Below are 18,224 nucleotides of genomic sequence, written 5' to 3'. Positions count from 1 at the left end.
CCACCTACGGTATTCTACTCACGGCGCGGTCAGCATTAACTTTATTTGCCTGCGAATGACATGAGCACAGTGAAGTACAATGGCAGTCCTCCTTGTACTTTTGAGCTGGACCGCTCAGGCGCTGACGTTTCTGTTCTTTTTGCTTTTAATGGCGTTTCTCGGTTACTGCGTGTATATTAAACATTGTCACATGAAATATGACCACATACCTGGGCCACCGAGAGACAAGTAAGTATGATATGTGATTGGTTATTTGCCTTATTTTCACGCTAATGTAACTCGTTCCTCTTCAAGACTGTTTTGTCTTCGCAGTGTTTTCCTCGGACATTTACCCACTCTTTTGAGAATGATGAAACAATATGACGCCACGGTTCACGACAAGTTCCTCGAGTGGTGAGTTCAACTGAGGTTTTTTTTGCGCTTGAATAGCTTCTTGCTACCGAAGGCTACCATGGCAATTTATCACATTTCCGGTCGTTGATATGCCCCAAAAACTCTTTATGTGAGAAAGTAGGTTTGCATTTGAAAAAATAAATATACCTTTCACTGAAGTTGTCGTTTACAGGGCTGAACGCTACGGGAGTGTGTACAGGATAAACGTTCTTCATTACGTCTCAATAGTAGTCACCAGTCCAGAGGCAACAAAGGTAAAGTGTACACCGTGATGAGTCGGTTGCATAAACATTACACAGCGATTGAAATTAGTTTAGCTTTGTGACATGACGCAGTATCCTCCTGTAGGTTGTTTTCAGGAAGTTGACACAGTGGTCAAACACTTATGTACATGTTGAGCAACAATACTCGGGTAGAGTGGCATTAAAACGATGCTTGGTCCATACATCATTATAGTACCAGGCTGAACCGTTTATACAAATTGTGACCCCTTAAACCATTGGTTCTCAAAGTGCGGCCCGGGGGCCAATGGCAGCCCGCAGAAACATTTACAGTTGATAGTTCAGGAGCTACTAAGCTTGTTCAATGTTTATTGGACATTACTGGATACAGACCAATAAGTGTAAACAAAAATACTGGGTATTTACCTGGTTTCTATATGGTGAATTTTAGTGTATTATTGGGTTATTAGCTGGTAATAAGCAGGTAGCTACAGCCCCCAATTACTAGCTATTTACCCAGTAAATATATGGTAACAGAAATGTGTTACTTTGTATTAACCTGTAATTAGAAGGTAAGGACAATGGCCAAAATACTGGGGAATTACCCAGTAAATTATAAAGCGTTATTATATTAACGCTTAAATTACATTATATTAACGCTTATATTACATAACGCTAAACTGTAGAACTGCAATCTGGTCATTAAAATGATTACAAATGGGATTATTTCTTTTTCCTTTGGCGGCCCTCAGTCCAATGTTGGGTTCCTAAATTGGCCCTCGGGTATCAAAACTTTGAGAACCCCTGCCTTAAACCAAATGTCAAAAAAAAAAAAAAATCAACACTCCTCAGACCAGGAAATATTTTTCCAGTCTTCTTTTGTCCTATTTTTGTCAGCCTGTGCAAAATTGTAGTCTCAGTTTCTTGTGTTTATCTGACAACTGACTGTGTAGTTCATCTACTTCAATGTTATGTTGTGCATTCAAAGATGCTCTTCTGCATACCTTGCTTGTAACTTGTGTTTTGAGTTCCTGTTGTCTGTCTACCATCTTAAACCGTATCATTAAATAAGCATTGTTTGAAAATCACTGTAACAACCCTGTCACAATTAAGGTCACTTGCTTCACTGTTCTTCTCTGTTGTTATTGTTTGAATGTAATATGGTCATCTTGATCATGTGTCCATGCCAAAATTGAGTTATTGCCAAGTGATTGGCTGCTTGAATGTTTGCATTAATATGTATTGAACAGGTGCACCTCAAAAAGCATATTTGTTGATTATATTTGCATTGAAGCTCTTTGTCTATCAATGATGCACCTTCTAATGGTTGTTGTTTCAGGAAATCCTGATGTCCCCAAAGTACCCTAAAGACAAATTTGTCTACAAGAAACTCTTCAACCTGTTTGGCCAAAGGTAAATGACAGCTGATACAGTGATAACGATGTTGTTGGTAATTTGTCATACTTGCCTGGTGACAAATTATTATGAATTTGTGTGGTCAAGGGAGGGAGTATTGGTGACATAATATTCTACTTGTTTTGCATGTTGCATTTTAGGATGGGTGTTTCTCTCCAGTCACAATGTTTGTACAAATAATTCAATAGTGGTATTGACCAGCCTTGATCCCTTTACATAGCTATCATCACCTTCGATGGCTCAGTTGGTAGAGTTGAGGACTGTAGGCACATACTGTCAGATATCTTTAGGTTGCTGGCTCGAAGGAGGACATCTTTATAGGGTGGCCCATGGCCAAGAGGAAAAGGAAATTGGACTTGTGACTGGAGGGTCGCTGGTATAAATCCTAGGATGGGTCAAGGGCTGGGGCACCCGATTCCTGGGTGCAGATAAGTGCTGCTCCTGCACCCTGCTTGTATGTGTGTTCTCTACTGGTGTAATGCAAAGGATGGGTTAAATGCAGAGATGAAGTGGTTCAATGTTAAAGAATAAATAGAAATAAGTAATGCAGAATTATGAGCTTGATGTGGTAACACATGCTCATATATGTACACACACATGCATTTATATAACATTACAGAGTAAGATGTTATGTGAAATCATTTCTTTTTAAAGTCATGTGTTTCATGCCTGTCTGAAGGTTTTTTGGTAATGGCCTGGTAACAGCACAGGACCATGAGCTGTGGTATAAACAGCGCCGAATAATGGACCCTGCATTCAGCAGCACGTGAGTTATTTGCTCATCACAAAAGACTGAATGGAGAATCTTCTCTGTTTCTTGTGTGCAACATCCTTCACATTAATCTCTTGTTTCCAGGTATTTGCGAGGTCTAATGGGCACCTTCAATGAGAGGGCAGAGATGCTGATGCATAAGATTTCTGATATTGCTGAGAGAAACGCAGAGGCCAGCATGCTCAGCTTATTCAACAGTGTTACCCTTGATGTTATTGCTAAGGTGTTGTGTCACCAACTTCATCAACTCATTTTGTAGCTATCCAAGTATAAAAAAAAATACTAAATATATGTACTAAATGTTCCCTTGATAACTTTCAGATTGCTTTTGGTGTGGATTTGGACCTAGAGAACAAAAGTTCACCCTTCCCTAAAGCTATCGATATATGTATGAAAGGGATGGTGATCTACGTCCGAGATATCTTATTTGCTGTATGTCTTCACTCAAAGGTTAGACTGAGTTTGGATGATGGAAACCTATACTTACAGACATACAATGTTACGATTTTCAGTGGAAACCAAGCAACCGACCGTATATTAATGAAGTGAGGAAAGCGTGCAAGCTGCTGCGTTCAACTGGAGCTCAGTGGATCAATGACAGAAAGACTGCCATGCAAAATGGTGAGGACGTCCCCAAGGACATCCTCACGCACATCATCAAAAGTGCTGACAAAGGTAACAATCCATAACATTCACATTTGTTTATTTTGTTGGATAAGATGAATGTCTACATATACCAGTTGGTATATACCAGTTTTTAAAATTTAGTGTCTCCATATTGGTAGAAGAAGGGCAAATGTGTGCAACAAGGACAGATAGGGTAAATTGATAAATGAGACACAAATATAAATGTACTCTTTCCAATCTGGTGGACTTATCTTAAGTGGTTGCCACTGTTTTTAACTAATATGAAAGGAAATTGCTCATATTCTTCTGAACAGGATTCCTTTGGCAGCACATTGACTAATATAAGAGATTTGGGCTTTTTAACCACCTTTGTTCCCTGGGTGCAGATAAGTGCTGCCCACTGCCCCTGCACCCGGTTTGTGTGCGTTAAGGTCAAATTCAATATCACTAATTGGTGTGTGTGCAAATAAAACTAATTGTAATTCTAATTATTTCAGAGGAGGTCATGACTGAAGAAGATGAGCAGCTTATGTTAGATAATTTTGTGACTTTCTTCATTGCGGGTGAGTCTTTGTTGTTTCTTCTTTGATGTATGAAATGCTCCGAACTGACTTGACGTAGTTTGACACTTAAGTGTTTTCTATGATTTAGGGCAAGAAACAACAGCTAATCAACTTGCTTTTTGTGTAATGGAACTAGCAAGACACCCCGACATACTGGACAAGTAAGAATACATTTAAATAATACACTTTAGGTGGTGGCGGATGGTTGCTTAAATTATGTGTTTTGTTTCCAAGAGTAAAGAAAGAAGTGGATGATGTCATTGGGGTAAAACAGGAAATAAGCTATGACAACCTGGGGGAACTAACCTATCTCTCACAGGTAAATGTCTTGAAATTTGGATATTGTGAAATCAGGGGAATTCAGCACCATACACTGACCTTCACTGTAACCTCACCCAGGTGTTAAAAGAGACTCTGAGGATTTATCCAACAGCTCCAGGAACATCTCGTGAAGTACCTGAAGACATGGTCATTGATGGTATCCACATACCTGGAGGAGGAACCTGCGTGGTGAGTCATTCACTTTTAGATGTTTGTGTTTAAGTGTGTTTCTCTGTTGTGGCATGTTTAACTTGAGGACGTGCAACAAAACAACATGTCTCATCAAAAAAACAAAAATCTGCTATCATACTGTAATACAATTGGTCTGAAATTCAGTTTAGTTCCTATGTGACTGGGAGAATGGAGAAATTCTTCAAGGACCCACTGACATTTGATCCAGACAGATTCCACCCGGATGCTGCTAAGTAAGTCACATACAGAGCCACCTTTTCTTTTGAGTCTTGTCACTTGCTCCAGATGGAAGCAGGACTTATTCCACAGAAGGTGATATCGTCTCTTGTCTGTTTTTACAAAGGCCTTATTACTGCTACTACCCCTTTGCCCTCGGTCCACGCTCCTGCCTGGGACAGAACTTTGCTCAGGTGGGTGGTGATAAAATCAGCCATTAATAATTAACACACATTATACTCATGTTCAGACTTGAAATTCTGAATCAGAACGGATTTTCTTTTCACAACCTCTTCCTTTCACGTCTTTATTTACTATTTATTTGTTTATTTATGTACTTACTGTCTCCCTATTTGTAGAGTGACAACAATGATATTTATTCAGAAGTGTTTTGGACTTGGTTGGACTCAGTATGACACTCAATAAACAAACAGAAGTGTTTACATGTTACAACCAGGTGAGATCAGGGGTCATATAAACACATTGACTGCTTTCAGATGGAGGCGAAGGTGGTGATGGCTAAATTGCTCCAGAGGTTTGATTTCACCCTTGTCCCTGGACAGTCGTTCGACCTTCTGGACACTGGCACCCTCAGACCGAAGAGTGGAGTAGTGTGTTCTATCAAACACAGGAATTAACAGACATACTGTATGTCAGGGGTGTCAAACTCAAATACAGAGTGGGTCAAAATTTAAAAGTGAACAAAGCCGCGGGCCAAGGTTGAACAAATTAACCTTTTAATAGGGACCCAAACAAGTTTTGCATTGAATATTGAACAAGCAAGGCTTATATAACTTTAGAGTGACATGCAAAATCGAGTTTCAAATAATAATAATAATAATTAAAAAATATCAATGGCATATCAAATAAAATTTAAATAAAAAATGTAATGCCTCTTTTCTATTTGCAGCCTTCTGAGGTAAATATCAACATTAACTTTTTCCACAAGCTAATAAATTTGAAAATACCGTTATACTGACCATCAGAGTCGCCAAATCGCCGGCTAAACTCATCGCGATTGCCGCTGTATAATACCGGCGGGCCAGCTCTAATGTTAATTTGATATTGCCTCAAGGGCCAAATGAAATTACACGGCGGGCCAAATTTGGCCCGCGGGCCAGAGTTTGACACCCATGCTGTATGTGGTCATGCACTACAATTACTGTACATGAAAACAAACCATAAGAGTCAACGATCGTATAAATGTAATTTTTATGCCATTTCTCGGTTACACGCAGTAACCGAGAAACGGCATAAAAAATACGTTATCATAATTTTTTAACTATTTCTTAACACTAATGGTAATGAGTCATTAGTACTACTCTAGCTGAACGGACAGTTTACCTCACTGTAATTGTTCTTCTTTTAAAACTTGCTTACATTGCTCACTTCATTCATTTAAAAATGTATTATGTCATTTGATGTGGGTTAGGGTTACAATGATTTTCAATATTTACAGAGTTTATGATCTATACTGCGGCTAGTGGTGATCGAGGTGTTCAGCCATTGTTTAATGAATATTTCTAATACCTTGATATAATATATCACGTTCATAATCCATCACGACTGTACTTGATTAGGACATAGTTTGCAATGTGCTTTTTTTAACCAATATATTTTTGTATTCACATAATGCACAGGATCTAAATACAGTTTTACAAATCGATTGCCATGACAATGCTCTCTTGCCATCTTTAACTCATTAAGTGCATGGCCTGCAATCCTGTAGTCTCAGCTGTGTCACAGCGTTAAATGCATCTTCATAGGAATCTGTTCCATCAAGGGGATTCCCATAGGAAAAAGTGGGCAGTGTGGAGTATTTCAGAACGTTCCCTTTGAGGAATATTGTGGAGTATGTCACAGAACTCTCTGTGGTGTATCTATCTATCTGATTCTTTATGGCACCTTAAATGTGCTCACTAAAAAAATAGAGAATTGTATACTCTTCTGCAATGACTTTAGAGTTCAGATAACGGCAGCTGGACTTTCTTTAGTTGTCTGTATCTAAACATGCTGACTATACTGTCTAAACTCCTGAAGATACAAGGGCCTTTTTGTATCTGCATGTGTCTTCATTAAGACGACAGTTCCATAATCCTGCCCCTGCTCTAAATCCTCCTAGATGGCACTGTTGGACTACACAAAGGCTGAGCCCAACTGTGTGTGTTGAAGGACCCACAGACGGAGGTTATGTTGATGTACGGGGTTACAGTTCGGTAATTGGTGACATTGTTGTGCTGCACGTTGTTTCTAGGTTGTGGCAGCTTTGATTAAGACACTCACGATAACATCTGTGGAATCAGTTGCTGAGGCTTTTAACTTTTTGTTTCCACTCAAGGTTGTAACCTTGATTGTGTTATAATGAAACATCAGTCTGGTCAGTTCTTGCCAGTGTGCACAACTCCCATCCATTCCTAACCTGATAGAGGCGATAAGTATCCAGCTTTAATAGGATCAGAGGCAGGGTTAAGAGGAAAGTGGACCCGATCGCATTGATACAGATCCTGCAAGAAGCCTTAAAGTGGTCAATTCTGGTTTGGTGATTGTATGATGTACAGACACATAGTAATACATAGAAATATACTACCCATTAATGTTTCCATAAGTGGATAATCAATTTTAAATAAATGCTTAAATAAGCTTATGTTTTCCCCTTGTGTGTGTGTAGGTTTTCTCTGGGTTCGCTGTTTTTTTCCCCCACAGTCTAAAAACATGAATATTTGGGGATTAGGAAAATTGGATACTCTAAATTGACCATTTTGGTGTGAGAGTGGATGGCTGTTTAGGCCCTGTGATGGACGGGCAATCTGTCCAGTGTATACTCACCCTATGTCAGCTGGGATTGGCACCAGCGCCCCCACACGACCCCTCATGTGGAGGATAAAGCAGTTAGAAGATGATGATAAGTCTTTTTTTCTAAACTTAAGGCTAGGGCCTTGCGTCATTGAAGCAACTGTCTTGCACAGCCATTTTTCAACAGCCCAAACAGACAAACCACGAGTTTCTCACAATTCACCTCCAACAAAAGCTCACCTACAATCTATGCCACTTTGTAAACTGCTCACTCTCTGAAATCAAAGTCCACAATCATGTTTATTTCATCCTGGTATACACAGTATGAATAAATGATAACTGAATGAAGAAATAGAAAGTCGCCTTGCTGCTGGTGTGAGGTTATTTATTTAAGGACAAGAGGGGTTTATTGTGAATGTCAATCTGTCATGAACCCGGTCAAGGTATAGCTGAGTCATTGGAGGTACAATATAAAAACAGGAAGAAAGAAAAACAAACAAATTATTATTTTATTCTTATTTTTTTAACAATGCACAATGATTTGAAGCTTTTCCCCGTCTTAAAACAGCACACAGATGTGCCCTGTACAGCTTGTATTTGCACACAATAGTTGCAGACTGCTCGATAATGGGCTTCTCTCAGGCCTTCTCTGCTTTTACAAATGCACAGAGAGGACAATGAATAACATTCTCATTCATGAAGGTAAGAAGAAATTGGTTCCTTAGCATTGCTTTTGTGTGCCACTGGATGTAAACGGTGAACAGTATTGTGTTGGACTTGAATGGTATCGTCTGCTCTTACACAGAAGCCATGATGGATACCTTCTTATCTGCACCACAGTGAAAGGGACACAGAAATAATAAACGACACTGAGGTCTTACACTGCATCCTTCCACTCTTTGGATTTAGAAGTAGGATATCTGGCTTTGTTTTTGCAATGCTTGTTTGTGATATCTCTTCTCACTCCCGACCCTCAGTGACAGCAATACGTTTAGTGATAAATGTAATTCTGCAACAGCTGACCAGTCCCAGACGGCGATCAGAGTGTGTGATCTTATCTCACAATCTTTGTAATAAAACTTGTACAAGCACATTTTTGTCAGGTGAGTATAGAGCAAACGTGTAGCCTAATTTGTCAGTTTTATTGACTTCACACTTTTATTTATTTTCTATTTTATGGACTAAAAGATTCATTTGGTGTGACTCCAGTAAGTTGAGATGCTGGAACCGAGACACTTCCACTTACCCCCCCCCCCCCACACAGACTCCACTGCAACAGCACAATATCCTTTGTGGGAAAAACACAATAACCGACAAGGTTACTGCTAATGTTCATGTAGTTTTGTTCGAGTAACACATGATTTCCTACTCCCTGCTGCAATTTCCCAGCTTTCATGTTATCTAATAAAATCATCAGGAGGATCAGGCCTTCATGCTATTTCCCCAGCAGCCTATTGAGTCTCAGCGCTGTGAGAGAGGAAGTCTTAGAAAGCAGCCTTCTTTCATACTTCAGTGGCATCTAAATGTGGTGGATAAACACATGATGAAATCACAATACTTCACAAGTAACCATATAAATGAGAGTACAAACTATGCTCATGCACAAACAGAAGGAAGTGCAAGTCACATCCCAAACCCTAAAGTGGCAATAATGGAAACGAGCATTGACAAACGAGCAATAAGAGCAGTATGTCAGACTCTGCTGCAGCCAAGCCCGACCCTTTATACAGATGAAGACATTGGTTGGGGTTTAAATGAGTTCCTGTCATAGCAAATCCCCGGGCAGGGAGACATGCACTCCCACCACGGTTGGGCTGGCTCCGCCCTGTGCAGCACACCAGCTGCTTTTCTGATTGGCACAACCATTAAGAGATTGCTACGCCTGTCTAAATGCACACTCCATAATAGATTATCCACAGTGAGTGAGTCACTGAGGAGAGGTTGGAAACTGCTCTCCAAGATCCAGGTAAGGCAGACAGGATGGACAGATTGACAGGCGGGTCATTTTCCAGTGAGCGGTAGACTCTGTCCGACTCCAGACTGCTGCTATAATGATGAGTGAATCCCAGCCTAAATATGCACAGATGAGGAACTAATGATAAACCGAATGAGTGACAGAGGAAAGACAGGCTGTGCAGGTGTGCGCCGTGTTGTGGAGATGAACGTCAGTTTGACAGATGCAATTTAGAGGTTTTGTGGATTTTCTTACACCGCAAAAGTTCACGCTCTAAATTAAACTGACAGTGCGCACAAGAATAGCTACACAACTGCAAGTTGGTTCAAAAAGAATCTGGAGAGTGACCTAAAATGACAGGAGCGTTAAAAAAAGCCATTTTGTTGCCTTTAGGCCAAAAATGTTTATTTGCAAAAACAAAAACTGTTAACTCCAGACACCAAGTTATACAAAATCTGCACATTCTTGAATAATGTACAATAAATATATACACTTTTAAGGGAAACTTGACTTAAATTGAGAAATAGAGTGCTAATGGTCATTTTAAGGAGGGTTTCTGGTGTTAAGTATATTACTGTGGTTATATTTATAAGTTTAAAATCTTAACAACGCCCTTATTGGGGGCTGTATAAGAGCCAGTCGGCGTCTCCTCCTTTGACCAGTGTCTCTCCATCACTCTGTCATCCTGCATGTAAATACTCAACAAAGTTGTTTACTTCATCATGAAATACCAAGAGATATGTTGGTTACACACGGTATGAAATTTATTCCTTTGGTGGTAATATACTAAAATTATACAACTGGTTTGCTTTACAGCTTGCAGATCAAGTTTAGACCTATGTACATGTCTGATTTTAAATATGGGCAGTCGTTGTGCTCACAAATACACCAGGGGCTTTATTTACTAAACCACAGCTCACAAAAACTCAAAAAAGGGAGACAGGGAACAAAAAAAAGACAAAAGGCTAATAAATGAACACTGAGGTTTTTGTTGGTCTGTGTACATGTTTAAAAAAAAGGGGGAAAAAAAGAGCATACAACATCAATCTACACACATTCACATCTGAAATGACATCAGCTGCAAACTGAAACCTCAACATAAACAATGTTAAAAAAAAAAAAAAAGAAAGAAAAAGAAAAGCAAAGTGTATTTCACAATCTTTCATCTCATCTCATACTGAATGAAAACAAATGTGAGTACATCAAAACCCCTTAACTGCTGAGAGGGCACCGAGTAACTCCTCATTCTCTTAATAAGCCATCAATTGTCCTGAGTGGACAGTGTGTGTTTGCGTCCTCTCACTCCTTCCTCCGTTTCTTATCGTGGTAGTCGTCCTTTGAGCGGCCGCTGGTGGACGGCCTCTTGGAGCCACCGTGCTGCTTGGCCTCCTCCAAGAACTTATCCAAACCGAAAGGATCCTCCTCGAACTGGACCGGTCCTTCTCGTCTGTGAGAGTGGTCGGTGCCTGTGAAGTCTTTGTTTGGAACAAACCGGCTGTTGGGACAGAAAACAGAATTTGAATATGGTGAACACTGATAGCTTTCAAACAAAAACACCACATTAATCATCCACAAATAAGCAAATTAAGTCCAAGTACTTGTTGTTCATGAGCGAATCGAGGTTATCCGTGTAGGTGTCCTTGTCTATGTTCTTGCCGGGCCTGTAGATGTTTGCAGCCATGTCTCTGCCACTGCGGAACGGCTGGTCGTACACGTTGTACGTCTCATCCTCGCCGCCCGCGAAACCGCTATCCATTCCCTGGAAAAGAAAGATGGAGAAAATAAGAGAACATAACAAGGAACAGGTACAGCACATTTATAGTCTCATTCATTGCCAGTCATTCATTCACCCACACATGCATAGCACAGCTAAGCTTAAGGGTCTTGCATGATTGACATGAGGCGTTCACACTGGGTAAATATTTCAGAAGTGTATCCTCCTGTTGTAGAGACTGGGATCTTCAACCATCTGAATTATACCCCTAATGTTGATGTACTGGTTGTGGAGTAGGTGTGAAAAGTTTGTAACCTTGCTCTGATTGAAGAGCCTCTGGTCGTACTGGGCCTCACTGGAGGTACGGGGGTTGGGCATGCCGAGCGCAATGAGTTCACTGATGTCTCTCTCCTGGTCTCGCTGCAACTTGGACCTGGTGCAAAAGGACAAAGTGTGAAATATAACAAAAAGTAAAGCAAAAAAAAGCTTCTTCTATAGCATTACATGTTGTAATGTGATTGATAACTGATTTCTGATATGAAAGTACTTTATATTAAAGCAAGTTTGTATATGTGGTGTGTTAAAAGTGTGTGTCCAGCACCTCTTATCAGGAGCTGCCCTCATAATGTTCCGGTCCTGCTGCCTGTCTTTCCTCCTGTCGTGACGGATCTCGTCACGCTCCCTGGCCTCGCCCTCCTCGCCACCTGCTATGGTAAACACAATAAAGAAATTAGGGGGGAAAAAAGAGAAAGGAAATGACAAGAGAGCAGATGATGTGGAACAGCACAGATGTTTTCTAGTGAAAATAAACCATAGTTGGTACAAGTGAGACAAATACACAGCTGACGCAGTAAGTTGGATTTTTTTGGTCAGCCAAAAATAGTAGTATAATTCACAGTATATGTGAATTATCAGTCATATAGTCTTTCATATACATACACCATGTTAAAAAGAAAGTCCTTGTCCCACCTTTGTCCCCATGACTTTTGATTCCTGCTCTGCGATCTCGAGCCATTTGAGCCAGCTCTCTCAGTTTTTCCTCTTTCTTCTCCTTCTCCTTTTGGGCCATCTTCTTCTCTACCTGGGCTCTCATTTCCACAGCCTCTCTGGCCTACACACACACACACACAACCAGTATTATCATGTTATTTCACTTCAAGTAGTCATGGTAGGGCTTTCATTTCTAAACTGCTTTTCAGAACAGTCAGTAATGAAGGTGCTGTACCTTTCTGTCAGCAATGTAGAGCGCCTCAGCCAGCTTGGCAAAGTTTTCATTGATGTGAACCGTTTGCAGACCCCGACCATCAGCAGCAAGACGTTTGTCAAGTGGAATGGTGTAGCCCTAAGAGAATATATACATATCAAGAGAAAGAAATTAGCCGAGGACAGAAATGTAAGCTTGGCAATAAAACTGCAAAAATACAATGAATGACAATTAGTTTGACAACTGTTCCAAATGCTTCTGTTGTCGTGTTACCTTAGCGTTCTTCCAGTTGGAGATACATGGAGGAATCTTCCACTCCTGCTGCTCTTTTACCGTCATCTAAAGACAAAAGAGAAAACTATGTCAAACACAGTGTGAGCAACGCCGTTTAAAACGCATCAAGGTAGAATTAACAGTAGAATGCATCTTCAAAGGTATTTATAACTGTACCTTTCTGCTTGGAGAATGCATGACAGGGGCAGGAGGAGAGGGAGGTCCTCGAGGAATCTTCTTGTTAATTCTGAAATGCACAATAACGCACATCAATTATTTGAAGATATGCAAGCCTCTGAATCTGGGATCATTAAGTAAATATGCGATTAAGAATGCAATATTAATATTAACTAAAATATGTCCAAAAACTAAAAAAATTATTCACACGACCTCATTCTTCATTGATGAAGACATGTTTACTTACTTGAAACGTGGAGGCTCCATGGGGTCTTTCTGCATTTCCACCATGCGGATCACCCTCTGTTTGGCCCCAGAGTTAAAAGCTACTCCCTGCTGGGATGGAGTATATCTTCAAGAGAAAAAATAAAAAACAGACAAACTTGTTACTTCACCACCCACGTGTGCCTACAATTTCAATGATCAAACAGCCACAAATGTGTCTCATTTAATCTAACGCCATTACTGGCAAACTTTCTATAACACTATAAAACAACTAAAACAATCCTTCTCTCTACGTTTTTGAATATGATACTAAAATATCTGGTACATACCTGATGTACTGTGCAGGAGCTAGTTTGTCTGCAGCTCTAACAGGCATGGCAGCAGCAATCTTCTGAGACACCAGCTTGTCCAGTGCATCACGAGTCTTCTCTGTGAGCTACAGACACAAAACAGTGACCACGTTATCAAACTGATGATCAATTAATATCCCGTTCAAATCCATTATTAACATCCGCCTTGAACGAGCCAATATCCAGTCACAAAAAAAAAACATATCTGGAGGTAGTAGAAGGATGCATGTTCACATCAAAGCAGTGCAAATGTCTTACTTCTTGTACAGCCTCCTCATCAGGTTTCTGTAGTTCTGGAGCTTCGTCATTTAAAACTTCCTTAGGTAGAAGGTCAGTGTACTTACTGAAAACCACCTGCAACAAAGAGAATTAGAGAAGTTTAGAAATAGCCGACTACTGAAGCCAACCCAAACTTGTGTGAGATCAAATCAAAATATGCTATACATGCGACTAACTTTGAAAGTGAATATTTTCATTGAGAGAACAGTTGAAGCTGTCATTTGTCCGTATACCTTATCTTTGCCCTGTCCTTGTTTGGCGATGGCATCGTATTTTATCTTTCCCTCTGAATCCACCTGCACCGCCAAGGCGTTAGACGTCTTCTTCTTTCTACCCATCTCCAGAGGAAACTGGGCCACGTGGATCTCTGGGAAAGCTCCTCCATCTCCAAAGTCCTGCAAGAAACACAGGATGTTTAGGTCTTTGCATTTATGTACAATATGGGATTAACTCAAGAACTTTAAGTATCAAATGTGATATTCCAAAAACTACTAAAACCACACAGCAAAGCTAAATACTTTACATAAGGAATGATTACATATCAGTGGGTTACCTCAAGTGATCGAGGTATCCAGCCTTTTCTGTGTCCATAAGGAGGGGGCTCTCTGCGGGAAGACACCAGGGCTGTGGAGTAGGACTTTTGTGCCCGGAGTCTCTCCTCTGCCTCCAGCTGGTCCTGGGACAGCTGGGTCGGCGCTGGTAAAAAGCTGCAAACAGAATAACACATGAACACAACACGGTTAAATTAAACCTAGCTAACAAAGCGTAGCTGGCGTTAGCCGACATGCGCTAACCCCCGACAAGCTCAATACGGTTGTCAGAAGTAAGAAGTTGTAACGACCAGCGAGGTAACCGCCATAACCACATTGGAACAATTCTTACAAAACCGAAGGATATACATTACAGAGGCGTTAAACGACTGATGAATTGTGTTTGTTTACGCGAGTACGTGTGGCAACGTTAGCAGGCTAAGGCCATACCATTAGCCTGTTAGCATTAGCTAATGTCATTGGCTTTCACTTGTATCATGGAGAAAGATCGCGGAAAATCCACAATATCAAATATCAAGCGAAACATAGAGGTACTTAAATAGCGGTAGAAAACGACATACAACCATAATGCTGTTGATTTAAAGCACAAAATCCTCGTCGCGGAACTCACCTCGTTAGAGACATTTTCCTTTCTTTGCTATCGAAGAACTGCGCTTGCGCGTTTTCTTCGCCTAAGTATCTTGGCAGAAGAGACGCTTCATTTTCATTTTACCGCCATCTATTGGTTGTAGTCCTGTCCACGATTACAGTGGTTATGATGTTATTTTTAATGGACCAATTCTTTATCTTAATGTTTTTGTCCACATTTTATTCAGTAGTTGAACCCTGCACTGATAATGTGATTACATTTGATTAAGATAAAGCTAAGTTAAACTGTCTTTATAATACTTTACTCACCAAAGAGCTTGCAATTATGCTGTATAATGTATTATGCTAATTATCTGTTTTGAAACTGTAAATGTGTATTTCTGTTGTTGAACCTTTTTTTTTTACTTGATCCCTCGCTTGCTACAGCAGCAGGGTCAAGTACTACCATAAGGTATGGAAATATGCCATATACAATTATATAATACATAAATAATCTGATTTCAGATTATTATTCTCTATTTGCAATATCAAATTATAATCTGGCAACAATGCATCAATATTCCATTATTCCATTCAATTACACTTTGGTGTTAGGATCACCATTACACTGGTAAAAGTATGGCATAAAAGCTGGCATTATTACAATTTAATTTGTATTGTATAATTATATTTCATATGTGTAAGCTGTTTTTTGTCCAAAGCAGAACAAAATATTTGCCAACAAGCAGCTGTGAGAGTCTTGGAAGAGAGCAAACAGAACATCAGAGTGAAATCAGCAAGTGACTCACATTAAAGTGTGGCAAATAGACAAACTTTTACATTACAAGGACCCTAACAGTGAAACAGAAACATGAATTTAAACCCACGCCTTTTCTACTATTATGTGTCAAATTCAAATGTAAAATGAACCCATGAGTTTTGTAATGATGGGTAAATCTGTCCAACCTTGCATTAAAACACTTATTATTTTGAGTGCAATAATGCATTCAAACTGGCAAGTGTGAAACCTCCCCTTGACCCAAAAGAATAACTAGATATTAGGATGTGGCAGTCTAGTCAGAGGCTCAGATTTTAATGAGGTTTTGGTTACTTTTGAATAGAAACTGCTCCAGGTGTTGAGCCTCTGTAGACTGGTTACCGGTGGGAAGAGCTGATAAATTATCTAATATTAATCTTGTCATTTTTTAGATATTTTAACCGATTCCATTACTCTACATTATAGTTACTGGGGGAAATAAGGCTTGGATGTCTCTGATTTTACCTTTTTCTATACATGGAGCAATAAAGCAGAATAAGCAGGAGGGAGCACTGATGTAAAATGGCCAGAAGGAAACCCTCAAGCTGTTCTCACTCTCAGTTGCTAGTTGTTATGGCATCACTTGAGACTACTAAACAGAGGGAGAACATAAAAGCGTTCAAGATGAGTTTTGCCATGAAAAAGGAGAATTACGTATAACGTCACCATAATAGACCCTTCTGTTATGATGAAAGGGATAAATGTCTTGGCTCAGGCTCTTCTGCTGTAATGATCAGCCGCCACAAATGAGACATCGCTGCTGAGAATGCCCACTTGTTCTTTCTTTATTTGCTGTCCACACCATTTCCACCTCACCATCTCCTCCCCTCCCTCTCTGTTTCTTAAAGGAGGAGGCAGTCTGTCAGTCTCTCAGCAGAGATGCATCTTATTAATGTGACACAGGGTAAAAGGACACGTCAAAGGAGATCAATCACTGGACTCTGACACACAGGACAAGAAGGCTTTTAATAAACCCAATCATCTGGTTGAGTCTCTTTTCAAATATACCTGACATTTGACACGGATGCGCTAGTAAACCCTCTCTGGTCTTGTTGAAGAAACACTGATGGAGTTGAATTATTTTACTCACCTTGAGTCACTGGTATTCCCCCCTGGATTAAACATAATACATGAAGTCGTAGTTGTGGAAACATTTCAGTGTCTCCATCTTGAGGTCAGTGTAATAGTAGAGGAGCATCCATGTGCTGCTTGGTGGCGGCTGCCTCCAGCATGGAGGTTACAAGGCTACAGGCTGTGAGGAAGCGGCACGTGTTGTGTGATAACTACACATGTTCCACCTCCAGTGTCACTGTGGGAAAAAAGACAGACCACTGCAAAGGGAGGTCAAAAGTGGAGCAGAGCAGTAATGGAAAGGGGAAATTTTCAAATAAAAATAAATATTACTAATATTAATATAACTATCATCTGAAGGAAGGTGGACAAGGAAAAATGCAGAAGAACTAAATCGTGGCTGTACTTCTTAACAAAGACAGAGGCTTCTGGTCATGCGGCTGCTGATCTCACTTCTGCTACAGATGCGGTAGCGTTAGCATTTGCAGAGCTGCCATCAATCACGGATTGGCTGTGAGACTCACGCATTTGATTGGCTTCACACGCTCTCACGCTACACCTCCGATTTCTCACGCTGAAGTGCACATCACGATTAAAAAAAACGGTTCTGAATATATCTGTGATCTAATCTGTTGAGCTTGAGAAAATCCACTCGTGATCGATAAGTTATGTCTGCAGAGACTGTGAGGAGTACAATATTGTACTCTGGTTGAGCCAATACATCCATGGGCTGAGCTTGTGCTAAGCATATTGTGCAAATATCATCCATCCTCTGAAACGTTTGAAGAAACCACTCGCACCCGCGATAGACAGTTCGGGTAGGTCGTAGGATCGAAAAATTTCATGCTAGACTACATTGTTATTACGTAGCTCCAGGGCCTGTCCAAGCATTTATGGGGCCCCAAGCTGAATTTGATTTGGAGGGGGCCCTCCCACCATCTTAAATGTACCTCAATAAATTGCATTAAATATATTATAGCTGTGTTATTTACTCCAAACCAGTGTCTGTATCTAAAGATACATTTTATCTGCATTTCTTTCAAATTCTAAAATATTTTTGAAATGCAAATGTTACGCACATCGGAACTTGTGTTCGATCAGATGATCGTATTACAAGCTGTAACGGGAGAATGTGAGCAATATCCAGTAATGCAATGATATGCAAGACTGGATCATCAAAGGCCTGAAACTATAATGAACCAAAGTTGCATGTAGTTAAAACATAACATTAATACATTTTGTTAATGCTAAAGATAAAACAGCTCAAAAGAGACACACCTTTTAAGCATAAAACAAAAACACATATGAGACAACAGAGAGAAAAAACATACAGACAGTGACAGGATGATAGCAGCAGGACGGGACTTATATTTTGTTGTTGACAGATTTGACTGACAATCAGGCACTTTTTTAAAGACTTATATGTTGATGAAGAAATCAAAGGTGAAGGTTAACGGAGGCAGAAATGCAACATTATGAAAACAACTGTATCAAAGAAGAAGAAGAAAGAAAAAAAGATGAAGCAGAA

At 40.1% G+C, this 18,224-nt stretch overlaps 2 protein-coding genes across 3 annotated transcripts; one reads left to right on the top strand and one right to left on the bottom strand.

Moving 5' to 3' along the window:
• LOC310934580 (cholesterol 24-hydroxylase-like) lies at positions 1-7,242 on the top strand. The gene is made up of 15 exons (XM_083898332.1): positions 1-228; positions 313-393; positions 566-647; positions 1,954-2,027; positions 2,710-2,796; positions 2,887-3,025; positions 3,124-3,234; positions 3,315-3,477; positions 3,927-3,992; positions 4,081-4,153; positions 4,227-4,311; positions 4,392-4,502; positions 4,650-4,738; positions 4,849-4,915; positions 5,219-7,242. Exons 1-15 carry the CDS (start codon positions 80-82, stop codon positions 5,357-5,359), a joined length of 1,518 nt encoding a protein of 505 aa, XP_083754458.1. The 5' UTR covers positions 1-79; the 3' UTR covers positions 5,360-7,242.
• Positions 7,243-10,026: 2,784 nt separating this feature from the next.
• On the bottom strand, positions 10,027-14,867 carry snw1 (SNW domain containing 1). Of its 2 annotated transcripts, none has more exons than XM_083898246.1 (14): positions 14,852-14,867; positions 14,244-14,397; positions 13,924-14,085; positions 13,670-13,765; positions 13,391-13,497; positions 13,084-13,188; positions 12,837-12,906; positions 12,660-12,725; positions 12,408-12,524; positions 12,152-12,293; positions 11,784-11,889; positions 11,498-11,615; positions 11,067-11,227; positions 10,027-10,963 (listed from the first exon to the last, which is right to left on the bottom strand). In XM_083898246.1, exons 1-14 carry the CDS (start codon positions 14,863-14,865, stop codon positions 10,768-10,770), a joined length of 1,614 nt encoding a protein of 537 aa, XP_083754372.1. In that variant the 5' UTR covers positions 14,866-14,867; the 3' UTR covers positions 10,027-10,767. The 2 variants fall into 2 exon arrangements, with proteins under 2 accessions (XP_083754372.1, XP_083754373.1); XM_083898247.1 differs by having other exon boundaries at positions 11,784-11,886.
• Positions 14,868-18,224: the final 3,357 nt, after the last annotated feature.

The sequence above is a fragment of the Microchirus variegatus genome (genome assembly GCF_963457635.1).
Source record: "Microchirus variegatus genome assembly, chromosome: 12".
NCBI lineage: Eukaryota > Metazoa > Chordata > Actinopteri > Pleuronectiformes > Soleidae > Microchirus > Microchirus variegatus.
This window is presented reverse-complemented; position numbering and strand designations above follow the sequence as displayed.